The following is a 19,455-nucleotide window of genomic DNA, read 5'->3' on the forward strand; positions in this document are numbered from 1 at the left end:
TGTTGGATCGTTTTCTCCGTTTTCTTTAACATTTTCGACCTTTTTCATAGATTTACGTAAGTTTACTCCGGTATTAGACCCCCACGTGGATACTCCCGGCGCTAGACCCCTACGTGAGTAATCCTGGCACTAGACCTCCACGTGAGTAATTCTGGCACTAGACCCCCACGTGGGTGTACCTGCATTAGACCCTCACGTGGGTGATCTCGGGTGAAAATGCAACATATTAACATTAAACCTACCACGAGCGATCAAATTGACTATTTTCGAACTTTTGTACAACTTTTATCACATAGTTGTCAACCTTTATGATTTTTCTAAAAATATACATACGATGTATTTTTCAATATTTACTTCTTGTTTTTTTTTTTTTTTCGAGAAATATATGTAGGATGCCCTAATTATCGCGAGCGGTCGAGAAAATATATTTATTTACATGTTATATTTTTATATGACACAGTACAATTTTATAACTACAGGAAAGAACATCAAAGTATACGTTAAGTTCTAAAAAGTTTCCTTTGCATCTTATGTTATAAGTGCTAATTTGAAGAAAGAAAACGTGTAAACCATACTTTGGCAAAGTAAGCAATACTTTGACGTAAATGTTGTATTTCATATATAATGCATTATTCTGTGGCGAATATTTACCCTAAAATGTCAAGCATTCTAAGAATATAAAATTATTAGAAAAAATAAACAACGTAGACGAAGAGTGTTCAGATTTCCATGAACAGGACATGGATTCCGACTGAAGACAACATGAAAAGAGATGATCTATTTACAACAGACGAATTAGAGTCCCCAGACAGAAATAATGAAAAGGAGGATTATAAATAAACGTAGAGGGCAAAAGAGAAGAAGATTATCATCGAGTTCTGAAAGAGAGTAATGTGAAGGACCAAAATATCAAAATTCTTCTGACGTAACAGTTTGGGAAGAAAGTTACAAATGTGAAAGAACACCAGTTCACAATATTTTTAGAGAAATGTTCGTTCCAACAACGAATATATATGCTAAACGACATATCATGAAAGGAGAAGTAAAAACTGCATTTTCTCTGATCATTGATCATGGTATAATGGAAGAAATAAGAACGTGCACAGAAGAAGCATTTAGAGTGTTAGGGACTAAATGGGAACTAAATGCAACAAAATTAGATGCATTTGTTGCTCTGCCATATGCTCGGAGCGCATATAAGGCAAAATATTTAGATTTATGGAATAAGGAATGTGGGGCAATGCCCGCATTTTTTTCAAAAACCATGAGCAGGAATGTTTATTGAAATTATGAGGTTTATAGATTTGATAAGAGAGCAAAAGAAGCCAGTGTTTACAAATTAATAAATTTGCTGTGATATCTGAAATATGGGGCCGGTTTATTGAGAATAACTGTTATAAACTATGTGCATACATAACTGTTGATAAGCAATTGTTTCCATTCAAGACTAGCTGTTGGTTTGCACAGTATATGCCAAACAAACCAGATAAGTTTGGAATAAAATTCTGGTTAACATCTGACGTCAATAGTGAATATGTAATAAATAGATTTCCATATTTGGGAAAGGATGAAGAGAATCTTCAATTTCATTTGGAGAGTTCGTTGTTCTCAAGCTGATAGAACCATTCATGGGATGTGGAACGTAACAATAGATAATTTTTTTACGAGTGTTTCATTGGTCAAAAAACCACTAGCAAAAAGAACCATTATTGTTGGAACCATCCGTGTAATAAACGTGAATTGCCTAAATTTGTCAAAAATCTGAAAGACAATATGACATGCTTTTCAACAAAACTATATAAATCGTATTTTTCTTACAGTATATAAAAACAAACCAAATGCTTCTACTAAGTTCCATGCATAACTTAATACAAATGGAAAAAAGTGATAAGTATGTACTGGCAACGATTAAATTTTATAATAGCACAAAATGTGGTATAGACATCGCGGACCAAATGGCAAGGAAATATAGTGTAAAATCGAAATATTGTAGATAGCTTTTCCAGGTGTTCTTCAATATTTTGGATCTAGCTGGAATAAATGCCTGGGTTTTGTACAGAGAAACAACTGGAGAAAAAATTTCAAGGCAGGAATTTTTATTCCAGTTAGCTGTAGAGCTTGCAGCTATATATCAAGAATCGCGGGAAGAAGAAATTATACCAAAATCACCAACAAATATAAATTTAAATTCACACTTACGAAAAACTTGTAAAGGTTACAAAACTACGGAAATCTACTCGAGATGCAAAAAATATGTGTGCGGCAAATGTACATTTGAGAACAAACTAGTTTGTAGAAAATGCAATGAAGACGAATAAGATATATATTTGTTTGGGCAATTTTCGGGTAAAAAAGACGTTAGGCTTCTTATCTACATAAAACAATTTGTTATTCTATTTTTAGATATAGATAACGGCTCACCCGTTTTTTTATGCTGGCAAGAAAGAAGTCCTAACGTCTACCACTCTATCGCGGCTATTGTGACGCGACAGTTTATTGTTTTCTTTCCCAGCCGATGACCCGCGTGCCTGTTATGTTTGGTGTCCTTAAACAGTTGGCATCGATCACTGTATCGATGCTTAATATTTTCACCGTTTTTACGTCAGGCAAACAAAATATGGCTCGGCTTTCAAATATGATTGGCTAATCAAGCCAATTTTTAATTTCTTTTTTAAGTTTATAATTGAAAATATACAAAAAAAAGTTTCTCTATTAATTATTTAATCTCTTGTCGAGAATTTTTGCTCCAAATTGCAACATTTTCTCAGTTTTAAGTATATTTAAATGTAACCCAGGCAAAACAAATGATAAGTTTATTACTTCCTAATAATTTCTATCCAGTGATATCATACCGACGAGTTCAAAAGAAAAAGAAAGCGACCAATTATTGTATACGATTCGATCACTCGTGGTCCGCGAACCAGTTGCCAACGCAGAGGGTTAATGCAGTACCAAATTGACCAATGTATACATTCAATTATAAAAACAATAACGTTTTTTAAGGACCGGGAATGGCAGGGTATAGATATACAAGAAATATCGGTAGGTTTAGTGTTAAGATCGTTAAACCGTGTAATATTGTTGCTGCAGAGATGTTTGACAGGAAAAATTAAAAAAAAAATAGTTAAATCTATCGTTCGTCAATGTACGATGGTGATGTACATAGCTATTAACACTTGGGATGAAAGTAAATTTTTATAATTCTCTTTTAAATTTAATTTATCTCAGTTCTGAAATTCTTAATTGGAAATAATATCAAAATATGTGGATTAAAAGCAACGTGAAAACGTTTCGTTACACAAATGTGACACAGATCTGCTTATTTCATTATATAAATTTGAAATATTTGCTTTCAGGAACGGGTTATTCGGCAAGCGAAAAGATGACAAATCAGAAGCTCAGGAAAAAAGATCTACAATCACCACAGGTTACTATAAAAAATCCTATTATTAAAAAAGAAAATAAAAATGCAGAATTGAAATTAATAAATTAAAAATTAAAACTTTGTAATAAAAGTAGGTATTGTTTTTAGTTAATTATGATATATCAATTACAATAATACAGTAATTTCATAATTAATTATGATGAGTAGGTATTTAAGGAATGTTTTACTAACTACGTTAGAGTCTTGAAAGTCTTCTGTATATATGAAGTTTCCGCTATAATTTGTATAAAAAATTACTTTTAGTTTTGTTTAATATACTTTAACTAATTTCAATAATCGATTTTTAACAGTTTCGTCAACATATAAAAGGGAACCATACATCAAATCGATGCTTGTACCGCCGCGTATAACGAGGGACCAACAGGAGTTTGATGAAGCTCTTGGTACTTTAGTTAGAAGAAGAAAGTACACGTTAGATAATTCCTCGTCGAGATACAGTTCGAGCTTGACTGTTAATGGTGATCCTGCAAGACTCTATGACGGCAGTCCGCAAGAAACCACTACATCTATTATGGGTGATCTTACACCGAAACCGCCAGCACGAAGGTGAATATTTTTAATTCAATTCCACATATGTATATATTATTACATACTATTTCAGTTTCATATATGTATATACTATTACACACTAATATATTGCCGAATTTCATTAGAATTTTGTAAAAATTTTCTTTGAGAGAAATTTTAAAAGTATTATATACATTCTTTGCTCAAAATAATTAGAGTTGCTATTATGAATGACTATTGCAGTGACTAATAAATCAGTAGAAGCACAAAAGTTCTAACGATTGTTCCAATTTCTCTGAGCTATTATTTGCAATTAAGTGATATTACAAAAGTAAAATATTATGTATTTACCTGAATATTTTATGACTGATAAATTTTAACTATTTAGTCTATTGTAATCAACAAGAAAAAATTGTCTCAATTGAGTATTACGTGTATGTGGTTAGAGAGTGATAAAGATTATAAAAGATATGTAAATAATAAAAGAAAATATACGGATACAAAGAATAAATTATTTTGAATATCGAACGTACATTTATAATTTTTATTTATTCTATTTTTAAAATTTTTCTTTAATTTTCTTAATTTTCTTTATAGAACCTTATAATGTAATTATAGTGTAATTATTTATACACACACATACATACACATTATATAATTATACTTACAAATGTACATTATATACAAAAAATATCAATTATATTTTTATATATGTATTAATCAAATTTTTGTATGTAGATTTGGTCAGACGAGTCCAAAGCCGACAGACAAGCTACCACCGCTAGATTTCGAAAACGAAAACCCAAATGAGAGTGAAAGTATAACACTTCGCGAAAAGATTCGAGAAAAAACACCTGTACCTCCTTTGTAAGCATATGAATTTACATTAGATTATAATTATTAAACCAATGAGAATGAATAAAAATTCTAATGTTAGTTGTATTTAATTTTTTTAGACGAAGATTTGGTAACAGATCATCGCAAAGGATGAACGCGAATACTCTGGATTTAGAGGAAGAAGCGAATCGATTAGGCGACATAATGATATGTGACGAGAATGAGAACGTATCTGGGGATTATATGTTTAAAAGATATTCTCAGGACACAGTTAGAAAGTCGAATCTCTCGATAAACAGTTGCGTTTCTGTCGGAAGTACGATGAGTTCGTATGGTCGTAAAAAACGAAGAGCACCGCAGCCTCCGCGACATTTGGAGAATGTGGAAACAAACGAAGTAAGTCTAAACCCTTGAAAAAGAGAATTAATTAAAACATCTTTCATTTTACGTTTTATAGAAGATTGCAGAAGGGACTAACATACAACTTCAGATAGTGGAACCGCTCGACATAGCAAAGGTTACCGAAAACATAGATGATCTGACGAAGAAAAGCAAGAATTTGGACGGAGAAATTAACGAAGTTAATTCAAAAGAGGTTAATAACGAAGGAAAATTAGTAGTTCCGATTCTGAATGATATACAAGTATCTGAAGAAACTACTACAGAACATAATTCAATAAAAGTTGTAAAAACTAATATAGAAACATTAGATAAAAAGGAAATTTGTACCGAGAAAGAACCAAAAGAAATTGTAGATGTAGAGCAAGCAGAAACAAAAATTTCAACTTCGAAGGATCAAAATATTACGAAACCTATTGAAAAAAATGAAGAAGATATTCAGGTTGAATATCGCAGAGCTTCTCAGGAAAATATAGAAATAATTAAAGATGTCGACCAAGTAAATTCATCATCAGAAATAGATATTTATCTTCAGAGAAAGAATTCTTCCAGTTCCTTGTCCAGAAGCGACAGTTTCTCAGTGAAAGATGAGATTGAAAAGATCGAAAGGCAAATAAAAGCATTAGAAACAAAAAATGCTTCTAAGGATTTAGAAGAGAAAAATTCGAATAATTTGCAAGAAAACGTGAGATATTCGATTCAGGAAAATCGTAGACATTTCTTTAAAAATATGGTGGAAAACGAGAATGATAAAGGTGCAATTAAGATAGAATTTAAGGAATTTCCAAAGGAACAAAAGGACATTCATGTGGTGAGATTAAATGACTCGCCTATTCCTACAGTAGTGTCTAGAGATCCAGTAAAAGTAATCGAGCTTCATATTTCTGAACCTATAAAACAAAAACCGGAGATTCTCGAGGATATAAATCCGATTCCAAAACCCAGAAGACATAGTGTTTTAAATATGAACGATTCTCAAGCTAATATAACTTCAACTGAAACTAGGAGCTTCGAACCGACCAGAGGGAAATCGCTTTAAAATTTATATTTTCAATGACAAATTCTTGTACGAAATTGTGCAATTTTTTCAGTCTCTAAATTAAACAGAAAAATATATATCTCTGTTGATCTTAATCGAGATATATTTTTTAAGACTGTATAAACATCATGTACATGTGCTTTTATTTAATGCTTCAAATCTACTTTGATCATTTGAAATAATTTTAGAATTTGGATTCTACATACTATGTAACTATAAGATAGAAAAACTTTTGCAATGTTTTTTAAGTACAGTATATTATTTTTCAAGATACGTACTTTGAAAGGTTGATAAATTGCAAATATACATATTATATACTTGAAGTATTTAGAGATCAAGTTTTAGATTTCAAGTATAAATTATGTGATTGTAGACTGTTCCCTGTTTATTTAGTAGTTTCATTATTTATTGATGCAGAATAAAGTCTGAAAATACTAGATTTGTGCTATGTCTTCTCAACAAGAAATGCATGTTGATAATTTTATTTAAAAGAATACAGAATATTTTAAATGTACTTTTATTTGTATGAACGATTATTTTTAAGGATAATGAAATTTATCTACTTTTTCAAGATGCTGCAAGGTTGCTTCAAGATGAAAAACTTTTATTATTATAAATTGTAAATATTAATATAGTACATTAATGTACTAATATATGACAATTGACAAAACAATGTTAATATATAAAATTAATATATAAAAAAAACAATAAGGCTTCTACAGATCTCTGATCCTTTTCTCTTTATATTTTATGAACCTTATGATATTTATATTCACAGTAGATATTACTGCAATATTGTCTCCTAAATTTTTGCTTTGTTGTTTCATCTATAAATAAAATAATTATAACAATAAATTCAAAATATGCGAATTTCATAATTTTAAATATTCAAATTGAAAACAATCGTACCTTATTTTTAAAAAGTGGTACCAAAGTATGTAATTTTTCTACTAATTTAATTTCACTTGCTAACTGATCGCTGTTGTCTTCTGCATATATATCCATTACTGCGTCCAAAGATTCAGCGATGACCCAAACTGACAACTCCGTTACACAAATGTCTAATAAAGATGTAGACACATACTGAAAAATCATTCATCACTGTAAAAAATCATTCATTGTAAACTTCAATAAAAATTTATACCTTGATTAACTCGTGAACTTCAGGAGTAACATTACTCATTAAAATCAAAGCCAAAGTCCCTAATATTCGTATCAAATTCACACGGACATTAATGTTTGAACATTGACGTTCTCCATTTAGTATTAGTTGAATATCAGCCAGCGTCAATTGATTAAAAATATTTGTTTTTTCTTCCGATAGTCTTTGAATAGCTGCTCTCATAGCTGCTGTAGCAGATTCCAATAAATCTATATCATTTGGATTTGTATCCTTGAAGACAATTGTTCCAATGTCCATCCACATACTTAAAAATAGTATAACATAAACAATTTTATTTCAATAATATATAAATTCTAATTTAAAAAAGTTTTATGCATTCTACCTATATATATTTTCTATACCACCAAGTGCGTCAACTTCTAAGCTTGATATCAAATTATTTAAACATAAGTAGGTTGTACATTTTAGTGTATGAACTTGTTTTAAAATGTTCTTTCCTTCAGCATTTTGTTGTAATATTTCTGTTATATCTTTGTCTATAAATCTAGTTTTATTCCATACTTTATTTACTATGCTACAAGTATTGAATACTTCTATCATTTCTAATGGTAAAGAGGAGATTTTATATAATTTATCATCCATATGTACATCATCAATATCTTCAGTTTCATAATCAGAATCTTCCAAATTAGATTCATTTTCATTTTCTTGATCTTCTGAACATAAGTTAGCTATAATCTCTAACGCTTGTTGCTGTGCACTAAAAATCCTTTGATTCTCCTGTACCTTCTTTTTTGTATTATTTGAAAAAGCATTCTTTTCACAAGATAAAATTGAAGCTAGATTGGACAATAACTGTTTACAGTCAATAGAAAGTACATCGGAAAGTACATTTATCACTTTGTATACAATATTCGTAGAATTACTTTCACTATGATTAATTAGATTAATCAATAAACTACTTATAGCAGTTTTAAAACATACTACTTCAGAAAGAGTAGTATTCTTTATTTCTATATTTAATAATTGAATAAGCGTATCTTCATAGTTCTGAAGTTTCTTAACAGCAACAGGATTATTTTCTGTTAATGATGTTAAACATTGTGTAGTAACTATGACAATTTCAATACCATAAGTAGCGACATCCAAAAACTTTGTTAGGATAGGTATAATATCATCTTTGTTACAACATTTTATAGCAAATTCACTGTGTTCGCATAGTGACCACAGTAATGTAACTGCTTGGATAAATGCTTCCTTTTCTTTGGTTATTTTGCCTTTTTTGTTATGATCAACGTTTGGTTGCCAATCTTTATAATACTACAAAATATATACAAATTATTAATTTTCATTAAAATAAAGTAAAATGAAATGATGAATTCTTCTGAATTTACTTGATTTAACAAAGTACACAACGGAGTCATAATGTCATCTTTCAATAAATTTGCATATGCTTCTGTTTTTGCATTATCCAATATACATCTTAAAGCATTCGCGCTACTAGCTCTTACAAGTGCATTTTTATCAACAAGTAGTGGCCCAATTAATTTAGCAATCCTATCTTTTGCAATCTGTATAGCAAGAACTGAATTACATGACATTGATTCAATGGTTTGCAATCCGGACAACTTTTCCTCGACATTTGCAGACTGTACCTGTAACATTAATAAATTTACAATTAATTTTATGTATTCAAACGATGGAATAATAAGATTTTATGTAATAGGAGCTAACCTCTTCGTATACTCTCTGTAAAGCATGTTTCTGATTTTCATTCGTGACATTTTCAATTTCTTCAATTTCAAAATCTTTGACAGACACAAGTCCTGTAGGATTTTGTTTATGAGGTCTATTTCTCTGTCTCTTTTGTTTTCCCATTTTTTTTTTTTTTTTTGGATTAATATATTATTAATATAAAAATTATTTACAGGTTAATTTTATTAGAAATAAACGTGTTCTTAATTCTACTTTTATCTTTCTATCTCTTTTTTTCTGTTTCTCTTGGATAATTTTAGTTATTTTACTTTATTGGATAATTTTAGTTATTTTATTTCTCATGATTAGTTAAGTTACTAGAAAACTCATTGGTATAGTAAATTTCATTGGCGAATCAAAATTACATATTTCTTCAACTCAGATTCATTTTTGTTAATGTTCTTAAAGAAAAGTAGCAAGAATTTACCCACAATCCCTCTGGATTTTTTATGGAGCATGCGCTTTGAACACTTACATTCACGTATTAATTTGAGCAAGTGAGAAATAATTTTTAAAAGAATTGTATTATCGTCAAATAAAAATTTATAACATTTTCAACAAAAAATATACTCTAAAATTACTTTTTTGTGATTATCATTTTTATGCTAATGTATTTCTATATAATATATTTTAGTAGAATAAGGGAATACCCCAAAAAACGTTTTACTTGGTACAATACTGTAGAGATTTAGAATTTTGATTGACTTTCAACACGCATGCGTGTGATTTAACTTCGTTGGGTCAAAATCAAATAATTCTCTTCAAATGTGTAACTGGTAATATCAGGTTTAGACACGTGTAAATTAACTTGTTTGACTGTTGAACAGTTTTCCAAATTTCCTGTGCACCGTAAGATATTTTTTTATTTTATTAATCCCTTTCAATTAAATAGCCACTTAACTGAAATTTTTATTCAAGTTAAATTTATCAATGTTGTTTTATTTAACAAATGACGTCAATGTTAGATAAACATTAGCAACTTTCTCTAAACTCAACTTTCAACTAAACTCAACTTTATTCGTTTAAATAAATTTATGTAAAACTGTAGCAAGTATGTTTTGTTTTATATATTAACGCAATATAATAGAATATGTTATATGTTAATTTTATATGTTAACGCAATATAAAATTAGTAGAAATTTTTTTTTATTAAAATTAATAAAAATCTTTTACCGTATTTATTATAGTTTGTTTAAGTTTTTACTAATTATTTTTTGTCATTTCTTAAAATTTAATTAATAGTATTAAATGTATAAAATGTATAAAAATTATAGAAATACGTGTGATCACGTTGTCACGAATGTTGAATTCATGTTATATTGTTTCGGCTTTTGCTTATAATTATGTTTACATTTATTATACAATTTTTTATGTACGTAAATACTGTAGTGATTATGTTCAAACGAATTAATACAGTGTTCTCTTAATCATTATCTTAGTCATATATTAAATCTTTTTGATTTTAATATTTAACCTTGCTTTCGGCAGTTCGGCAGTTTTAACGTAAGCGTGTTTGGGCAAATTATTTTTTGCAAATTATAAAAATCTTATTTTTATAATTTGAAAGCAAATTATTTATTCAGAGACTCGTAGATTTAAAAAAAGATATTTTTTCCTTATTAATTAATAATTAATAATTTTTTTTCTCTTATTAATAAATAAAAAAATTTGTTTTTACTTTTATTCAATGTAATACTAATGTGGTATAGCTTTCTTTAATTATAATATACCGTTATTTTTTTTTCAGATAAATTGCTGTTTTTCTGTTGTAAAATTGTTAAGAGTTAAATAAATCATGGCTGATCGAGACCGGAACAAAGGTCGTGGCCAAGGAAGAGGTAAAAGGACATCCGGGCATTATCAGGCACCTTCAGAACCACGTTCTCCTCCTTGGAGTCGTCCAGGTCCATCAGCAGGTCCATCAGCAGGTCCATCAGCAGGTCCATCAGCAGGTCCATCAGCAGCTTCACCAACAGGTCCTCCAGTAAGTCCTCTAGCATATCCTTCAGCACATCCTTTACCATACCCTTCACCATATTCTTCACCACATCCTTCATCATATCATTCATCACATCATTCATCACATCGTTCATCACATCGTTCATCACATCGTTCACCACATCCTTCACCATATCCTTCACCATATTCTTCAGCACATCCTGCATCAAGTCCTACATCAGGTCCTCCATCAGGTCCTCCTTCATTTGGTCCTTCATTTGGTCCTTCAAGTCCTCTATCAGGTCCTTCATTAGGTCCTTCAAGTCCTCTATCAGGTCCTTTATTAGGTCCTTCAAGTCCTTTATTAGATCCTTCATTATGTGCTTCAAGTCCTCCATCAGGTTCTTTATTAGGTCTTTCATTAGATCCTTTAGCAGGTCCTTCATCAGGTCTTATTCCTTCATTAAATCCTCAGTTACAACCAGGATCATCAAGAGCATCAACATCAAGAGCATCAACATCAAGAGCATCAACATCAAGAGCATCAACATCAGAACCTTCAACGGTAATTTATCTATAATTGATAATTTGGCAATTATATCATTTGGTTTTTAGATTCATAATTTATATAATCTAAATTCATCAATCATAGAACTCTGAATACAGTATGTACAGAATGGAACATTATATTTTATTATTATATAATAGTATTATAATTATATCAAACATATCAAAATTAGTAATACCATACCGAAATTATATAATATCATTTTAAAATAAGATACATTATAATTATATAATAACATATCAAAATTAGTAATACCATACCGAAATTATATAGTATCATTTTAAAATAAGGTCATATATTCTTTATATATTTATCTATCAAAAAACTATTAACTAATTTCAGATTATGTGTCCTTTGACATGAAGTAACTTTAGTCTGGTACATTTTTTTTTTTTTTTTTTGTGTCACCAATAACAGTTGATATTAGGTGGCCAGTTTTAGTATTTCACTCTGTATAATTCAGATTTAAATTAGTATATAAAAAGTATATACAAAGTAAATCACCATCAGGATAATTTTTGATCATCTTTTATATTTCTGTTGAGATACAGAAAAGTTTTTTTTAACAAAAATTGTTTAATATAGAGGAGGTTATAATAAAATAGTAATAGTTTAATAAAATAGTTTAATAAAATGTATATTTGATATATTTTAAAAGGTTTAAAACATGTTCAAAGTATTTACTTAAAACTATATGAGAAACATAGAAATGTTAGGAATATAAACGAAATAAAAACCTGTTTTGTTTATATAGAGCAAGATTTATCTAAAGTAAAGGAGATAGTAAAGGTTAATAGTGTATATTATTGTTTGGTAAACTATATTAATTATATGACATTATTTGTAATATTGTATATTACTATCTTGTTACCTTGTAATGAATTATTACAAAATATAATATTTTTGTATATTTTTTTAACGTCAGTTTATGTTATAATTATATATTTAAAGTGTTATTTTATTATCAAGTATTTTTCACTTTATGTTAGAGTGCTGGCAGAGCCACTCAAAGGGGCTTAGATGCTAAGAAAGAAGATGTACCAGGATATAGCCAAGGAAGTTCAGAATCAGCGCAAGGTGTGTTTAATAAACCTCATATTTTATTATTTCAATAATGTCATTTAATGTGAAGTATTTGTAATGTAATGGAAGTCACATAATGTAATGGAATGATTACAATTGAAGATGTATTATTTGACTATGAATTCTTTCGTCTTCATATGTAATTAAACAAATTATATAGAAAAAATTTATTATAAGAATTTATATATATAATGTTTTCTAATAGGAGGAGAAGCAGGAACGCAATTGGGAAGAGGAGCTATGCGTGGTAAACGCGCGATAGTTCGGGAAATAGTAACAAGACCACCTACTTTGCAAAACAAAAGAGGTTTGGATATTTTTATGTGAAATATCTACATAAATATATATAACATAAATATGGAAATTTTTAGGTACTTCTGGAGAGAGTGCGGTAATGCAAGCAAACTATTTTGCATTACTATCAACACCTGATTGGTGTTTATATCAATATCGAGTTGATTTTGCACCAGACGAAGAACGAACTGCGGTCCGTAAAGGATTACTTAAACCTCATAGAGGTCAATTGGACTCATTTGTTTTTGATGGAACTATTTTATACTCTAGAACACGTATGGCAGATGTAAGATGTTTTTCAATGAATCAAATGTGTATTTGATGAAATAAAATAATATCTGCAATATGAATTTAATTCTAGATGGAATTTTGGTCTCAACGACAATCGGATAATACTAATGTTAGAATCACTATACGTCTTGTTGGAGATATGAAGCGAGGCGATCCACATTATATTCAATTTTTTAATACAATTATGCGAAAATGTCTGGTTGCATTGAAACTTGAACTTGTAGGACGCGATTACTTCGACGAACAAAATAAAGTAAGTATAGAAGTATTCATTTGTTACAATTGTTTATTTGTAAATATGAATTGCTTAATATAACTATAATTAAAACATAGATGGAGGTACCTCATTATAGACTAGAACTTTGGCCTGGTTATCTCACATCTATAAGGCAACATGAAAGCAATATTCTTATGTGTTCTGAAGTTATACACAAAGTCATGCGCCAGCAAACTTTGTTAGATATATTGAGGGGGTGTTACAATAAATATAAGGACCAATATCAAGTAAGAATATTGATCACTAGTGTATTTTCAAGTTTAATCGTATATTTTTATTAAACACTTCATATTTTTAGCCATACTTTACAGAGCGAGTTGTTGGATTAGTCGTACTTACTGATTACAACAACCACACTTATCGTATAACGGATGTAGATTATGATGCAACCCCGAGTTCAACGTTTACATTGAAAACCGGTGATACAGTATCGTACAGAGATTATTATAAAGAAAAATATCAAATTGAGATTAGAAACGGTCATCAACCAATGCTTGTAACAAAATCAAAAACGCGTGACCGTAATGCTATGCAAGCTCAAATGGTGTACCTTGTTCCTGAATTATGTCGTGTAACAGGTGCTCTTTTATTGCATTCTATGTAGATTCTATATTTCTATAATTGATTCTACTGTATCTGATAAACCATTCTAATATATATATAAACCATTCTAATATATATAAACCATTCTAATATATATGATAAACCATTTTTTTGCAGGTATAGATCAGGAAATGAGGGAGAATTTCACTTTAATGAGGGATTTGGCAGACTATACACGTGTAAACCCAGAGGCACGTATAAGAAGGTTAATAACTTTTAATGAAAGACTTCGCTCGGAACCCGAAATCTCAAAAGAATTAAGTGACTGGAATTTGAAACTTGACAATAAATTGGTTACTGTACCAGCACGTATTTTGCCATCAGAAAAAATATATTTGGCCGGCAAGCGACCAGTTTCTACGGGTAATTTTGCTGATTGGACAAAAGAATTGCATAATAAACCATTATTCATAGTAACTCAGTTAAAACAGTGGACATTAATCTCCCCGCTACACAGTAAACGCTATCTTAAGGTCAGATATATTAAAATTTTCTAAATTTAAATTTTGTTCTTTATTTCTATTAATTCATTATTATAATGTATTATTTATTTTGTAGGAATTCCTCCAATATCTTTCACAGTCTGCACTTGGAATGGGTTGTCGAATAGACAAACCATATGTTGTCTATGTTGATGACGATCGAACCGGTACTTATTCCAGTGCTCTGGAGCATGAACTGAGTACTACTTGTCCTGAATTAATGTTTTGCGTAGTACCAAATAATCGAACCGAACGATACAGCGCAATAAAGAAAAAATGTATTTTGGATAGGCCGATACCTTCACAAGTTTTACTCCACAAGACTCTTACAAATAGAAATTTAAGAACGATAGCTACGAAAGTAGCTATTCAAATAAATTGCAAATTGGGTGGTGCTCCATGGAGTATTGATTTGGTATCAAAGAACATGATGGTGATCGGTTTTGACGTGTGTCACGACCCTGTCGATAAAAGTAATGATTTTGGTGCAATGGTTGCGTCATTAAACGAAAATTTATCAAGATTCTTTACTGTAGTAAACCCTCATACTGGAGGAGAGGAACTTTCGACCTCTTTCGCGAAAAATGTAGAAAATGCTTTGATAGCTTATAGAGAAAGGAATAAAGTTCTACCATCGTACATAGTCATCTATCGTGATGGCGTTGGTGAGGGCCAAATACCGCTAGTATATGAACAGGAATTATCACGTATACAGGTTAAATTAAATACTATTTACGGAGAAGCTTCCTTAGCAGTTAAAATGGCATTTGTGATAGTTACAAAACGAATTAATACTCGAATCTTCTATAGAAATGCAAATCCTCCGCCGGGTACAGTTGTCGATGATGTTATAACTAATCCATTAAAATATGACTTTTTTATTGTATCTCAAAGTGTCCGAAGAGGTACGGTGTCACCATGTTCATACAATGTAATTGCAGATAGTACAGAGTGGAGACCTGATCATATGCAAAGATTGACATATAAGTTATGTCATATGTATTATAATTGGTCTGGTACTGTAAGAGTTCCTGCACCTTGTCAATATGCTCACAAACTTGCATACTTAGTGGCACAATATTTACGTTGTTCACCAGAGAGAAAGATGCGAGATGTATTATACTTTTTATAATCTCTGTTGATATACGTCATACTATTATTTCTTAAAGTACAAATTAAGATATATAAATCATAAACAAAATAATTTGAAGTTATATTTTAAAAATTTTTTGTGTTATGACAGATTATTATTTTTATTTTTATACGGTTTATACAATTCTATAAGTATTATATGAATTATAGTAATACTACTTAAATAATATTTTATCTTTTTTTTTTTTTATTTGCTGTAGCTATATAAAGTGAAAAAAGAAACAAATTAGAAAAAAATAATTTATTAATAATTTTGTGTTTTATTACATAGAAGACAATTTGAGGCATAAAGAATTTGAAACGTAAAGTATAGGAGAAATAATTTTTTTTTATTTATGTTGCACGTAGTAATTCAGATTATTTAAGATTTCTTATTACAAATAAAAGTTAATACATTGCGTATTTCATACTTCTTTAAATGAAAGATTTACTTTGGAATTACGTTTTCTTTCTTTTTTTTTTTTTTTTTTTTTTCACGCAGCAGTATTTTTAGGGATGTATTATTATTTATAAGAGTCTTATAAAAATGTTGAGTTTTCACGATAGAGTGAGTTTGTGTCCAAGATATGGATGTTCAGACAATAAGAACTGCATTTTAGTTATAGCTATGATCTATAAAAAAACTGTTTAACTTTGTGCACTGATCTTTTATAGTACTATATCAATTGATATTATTATTTGAGGTATATTGTGAAGGCTACAGTATACATAATTGAGTTATGTAAAACTTTTCATAAGAAAAATAAAATTATATATTTTTAATAATTTTGTGTAAGATAATTTTTTGTTGATACAATAATACGTGTTAGCTGGTTATATATTTCTAAAAAATGTCGAGTATCTTTTCTTTATTATGAATGAAATATAAATATCTAATACTTAACACTTAAATGTAATCTCGTAAAGTTAACTGATAGGAACAATGGCCAGCTAGTAGAGCAAAATGGTTAATTTAATGCATTGATTAATCACAGAATTAACGAACAGATTTAACGTACAATGTTTTTCATCTTACCATTTTTATGTAACATGCGTTATTTATTCAGCACAATAATTTGAATTAAATTTTACGAAATTATAATATTAAGAATGCTAAACTTGTAGATTAATCATTCTTTTACCGATTTTGACGATTTTTAAATACATATGTTGTATAAAGAAAGCCAACATATCGAACAATTTTTTTCTTTCTATATATTATTGCCAAACTTTCTTAAAAAAATTTTAAGATATTGAGTGAAGGATTGTATCATTATAATGAATTCTGAATTCGGTATCATTGAGTGAATCATTACAATGAATAATTATTTGTCCGTATATTTATCGGTATTGGTGGTCTATCAGAAACTTTTCAGATCGCGATACGTGAAGATGTGTTTGGAAATGAAATGTAAACACTTAAATCTTTCTTTTTTGAGTATATGTCGAATGGCCAGATTCCCAGGTCTCCTTCAACAACGGCTTCAAATTCTAGGATTGCTCTTGAGAGCATTTTATGTTGCTGACTGATCAACTGTAATGATTTTTTTTTTTTTTAAATGCATTAAACGTCATGTCAGTTATTGGTGATTGACAATGTACTTCCGTTCTCTATCGTCAGTCACCAGTGTACGATAGAAAATTTTAACGTATTAAGCGTCACAACTGAAAATAAATTTTAATAATGACACCAAAATTAAACTAAAAATTCTTATACTAAAAATTAAATCGTTAAATTAATCGAAAATTATGAAAAAAAAAATGTATCCAAATATTAATTCTTATTATAAAATTTATTTTAAAATTAAAAAGAAAATAAAATTATTAAATGTGAGCGAACGTTAATCAGACCGCCCGTTCCTAGGCGTGGGAAGACTTCCTCGCCTATTTCCTAGAAGAGGCCACTCGAGGTTAAGGACCATAAGTCGATTCCGATGTCTTATGTTTATAACCGATGCATATAAACTGAGCTAGGGTATCCGGACGAGGGTTGGACCGAGGAAGATACTCGAACTAGAGTACGAAGCCAGGCGGCATTCCTTCTGCAGAACGTCGCCGAGATCGCACGTCCGAGCCAGTCTTCAGTTTAACAATAAAATATACGTTTTCTTATTAACGGGAATTAAAATTATTACCTACATTTGGTCCAAAATTGCAATATTTTTTCAATTTTAAATATATTAAAATGTAAGCCAGGCAAAACAAATAATAAATTTATTACTTCTCAATAATTTTTATCCAGTGACATACCGATGAATTCAAAAAGAAGACTAATTATTAGTATACGGTTTGGTCCCAGAGACTGAAAACCGAAATATTTTGAGGTTTAGGTACTGAATTATGTCGTAATGTAGCGTGGGAGATACAACGATGAATTAGTATTAGAAATGATTATTAATAATAAAGGATAACAACGTATAAATATGGTAATGGTTAAAAACGAGTATATGAGAGAAAAGTAAACATTTTATTCTTGATTTGCCCGAATAATTAATATATTATTTATACAATCGTCATGTAAATTGTAACGATGCGGCGATAAAATATATTTTAAAGACGAAAAAAGGCGTTCGATGGAACTGCTAAAATTGCAGCAGCTACTTTATACAGCTCTGGCATGGATGTTTTATTTTTTCTCCAAAAGTAAAAAATATTCTCTTTTGATTTTAACCGAGGAAATTCAGAAAATGTCTTCAAATCGTTATTTAAACTTGCAGTAGTAGTAAATGTTTTATTTTTATTTTCGCGTTCCAATTCCATCAACATTCCAATTTACTCTTTTTCTTTCCAGTATTGTCAGCCTCTTCAGGTTTCCTCTTACGTGATTCTTTCTCTAACTGCACTCTAGTGAATTCATTTGGATGAGAATTGCCCGAGTGCATTTCTAAATTTGTTCCGTGCTTTCCTTTCACGATATGTTTACAATTATTAATGGCACATACAGATGTATTAGTCGAAGCGTCGTACTTGAAGTATTTGTAAACTGGACTTGTTGCGTTTCTTCCCATATTGGCACAAAACAAATAGTTTTGGGGATGTTTGCTTGTGGATAGTATTTAAGAGGTGATAGTTTTTGACACTATAGATTGTACTATAGATTGTAACAACACTAGGACGCGATGAACTCGGAGACGAACGATCGGCGTTTACGTCGTGAAAATCTCTCGATATCTGCAAGCTCGCTGCTTTTCCTGCTGTTAGGAAAACTCGATTCCCATCTCGGACATCCCTAATTGGCCGAGTGATTTCTGGATTTTAACCGATTAGGTTTTTTTCATGAAATTGCGCCGCCTACTCCTTGCGTTCGTAACGTGCTTTTTCCGAGAGTGGGACTGCAATTTCGCGATTTTCCTAATTTAGTGGCAGTGTAGCAGGGTTTTCTCTCCAAGTGTTTTCCAAACGTAGGTCTGGGTGGGCCCTTGGAAACCTAGGGTTTACGACGCTTCGCGGAAATGCTATTGCGGCCGAATTACTAAAAACTTCGAGTGCAGATGTCTGGTCTTTATGCACTGTGAGAAATAAACTTGGCCTTCACAATTCAATAGCATAGGCGACACGTGAGTCGTAAACTCTCCTAACTGCATGTCTGAGAAAACGACTTTCTCCGACATCTGCTAGCCGCTAATATAAATAAAATAAAATAAAAAACTAATAAAAAAGCTAATAAAAATAAATAAAGTGTA

General features: G+C 30.1%; 3 protein-coding genes across 6 annotated transcripts in view; 2 read left to right on the forward strand and 1 right to left on the reverse strand.

The window, feature by feature from the left end:
* LOC122528065 overlaps positions 1-7,385 on the forward strand; it is a 29,930-nt gene extending 22,545 nt beyond the window's left edge. For all 4 annotated transcript variants that reach the window (XM_043652782.1, XM_043652781.1, XM_043652780.1 and 1 more), the window contains 5 exons: positions 3,357-3,427; positions 3,736-3,991; positions 4,691-4,819; positions 4,909-5,185; positions 5,247-7,385. In XM_043652782.1, coding sequence (XP_043508717.1) covers positions 3,357-3,427; positions 3,736-3,991; positions 4,691-4,819; positions 4,909-5,185; positions 5,247-6,227 — 1,714 coding nt within the window. In that variant the 3' untranslated portion in view covers positions 6,228-7,385. The remainder of the gene's footprint in view (positions 1-3,356; positions 3,428-3,735; positions 3,992-4,690; positions 4,820-4,908; positions 5,186-5,246) is intronic.
* Positions 6,919-9,328, reverse strand: LOC122528064 (HEAT repeat-containing protein 3). The gene is made up of 6 exons (XM_043652779.1): positions 9,085-9,328; positions 8,745-9,005; positions 7,733-8,670; positions 7,372-7,654; positions 7,137-7,310; positions 6,919-7,054 (listed from the first exon to the last, which is right to left on the reverse strand). Exons 1-6 carry the CDS (start codon positions 9,226-9,228, stop codon positions 6,944-6,946), a joined length of 1,911 nt encoding a protein of 636 aa, XP_043508714.1. The 5' UTR covers positions 9,229-9,328; the 3' UTR covers positions 6,919-6,943.
* Positions 9,329-9,807: 479 nt separating this feature from the next.
* Positions 9,808-15,861, forward strand: LOC122528058 (piwi-like protein Siwi). Its single transcript, XM_043652763.1, has 12 exons — positions 9,808-9,954; positions 10,888-11,057; positions 11,358-11,372; positions 11,427-11,610; positions 12,600-12,688; positions 12,900-13,001; positions 13,066-13,274; positions 13,350-13,532; positions 13,613-13,783; positions 13,855-14,134; positions 14,277-14,632; positions 14,718-15,861. Exons 2-12 carry the CDS (start codon positions 10,901-10,903, stop codon positions 15,771-15,773), a joined length of 2,802 nt encoding a protein of 933 aa, XP_043508698.1. The 5' UTR covers positions 9,808-9,954; positions 10,888-10,900; the 3' UTR covers positions 15,774-15,861.
* Positions 15,862-19,455: the final 3,594 nt, after the last annotated feature.

This window comes from Frieseomelitta varia, unplaced genomic scaffold (assembly GCF_011392965.1).
Source record: "Frieseomelitta varia isolate USP_RPSP 00005682 unplaced genomic scaffold, Fvar_1.2 scaffold_244, whole genome shotgun sequence".
Classification (NCBI taxonomy): domain Eukaryota; kingdom Metazoa; phylum Arthropoda; class Insecta; order Hymenoptera; family Apidae; genus Frieseomelitta; species Frieseomelitta varia.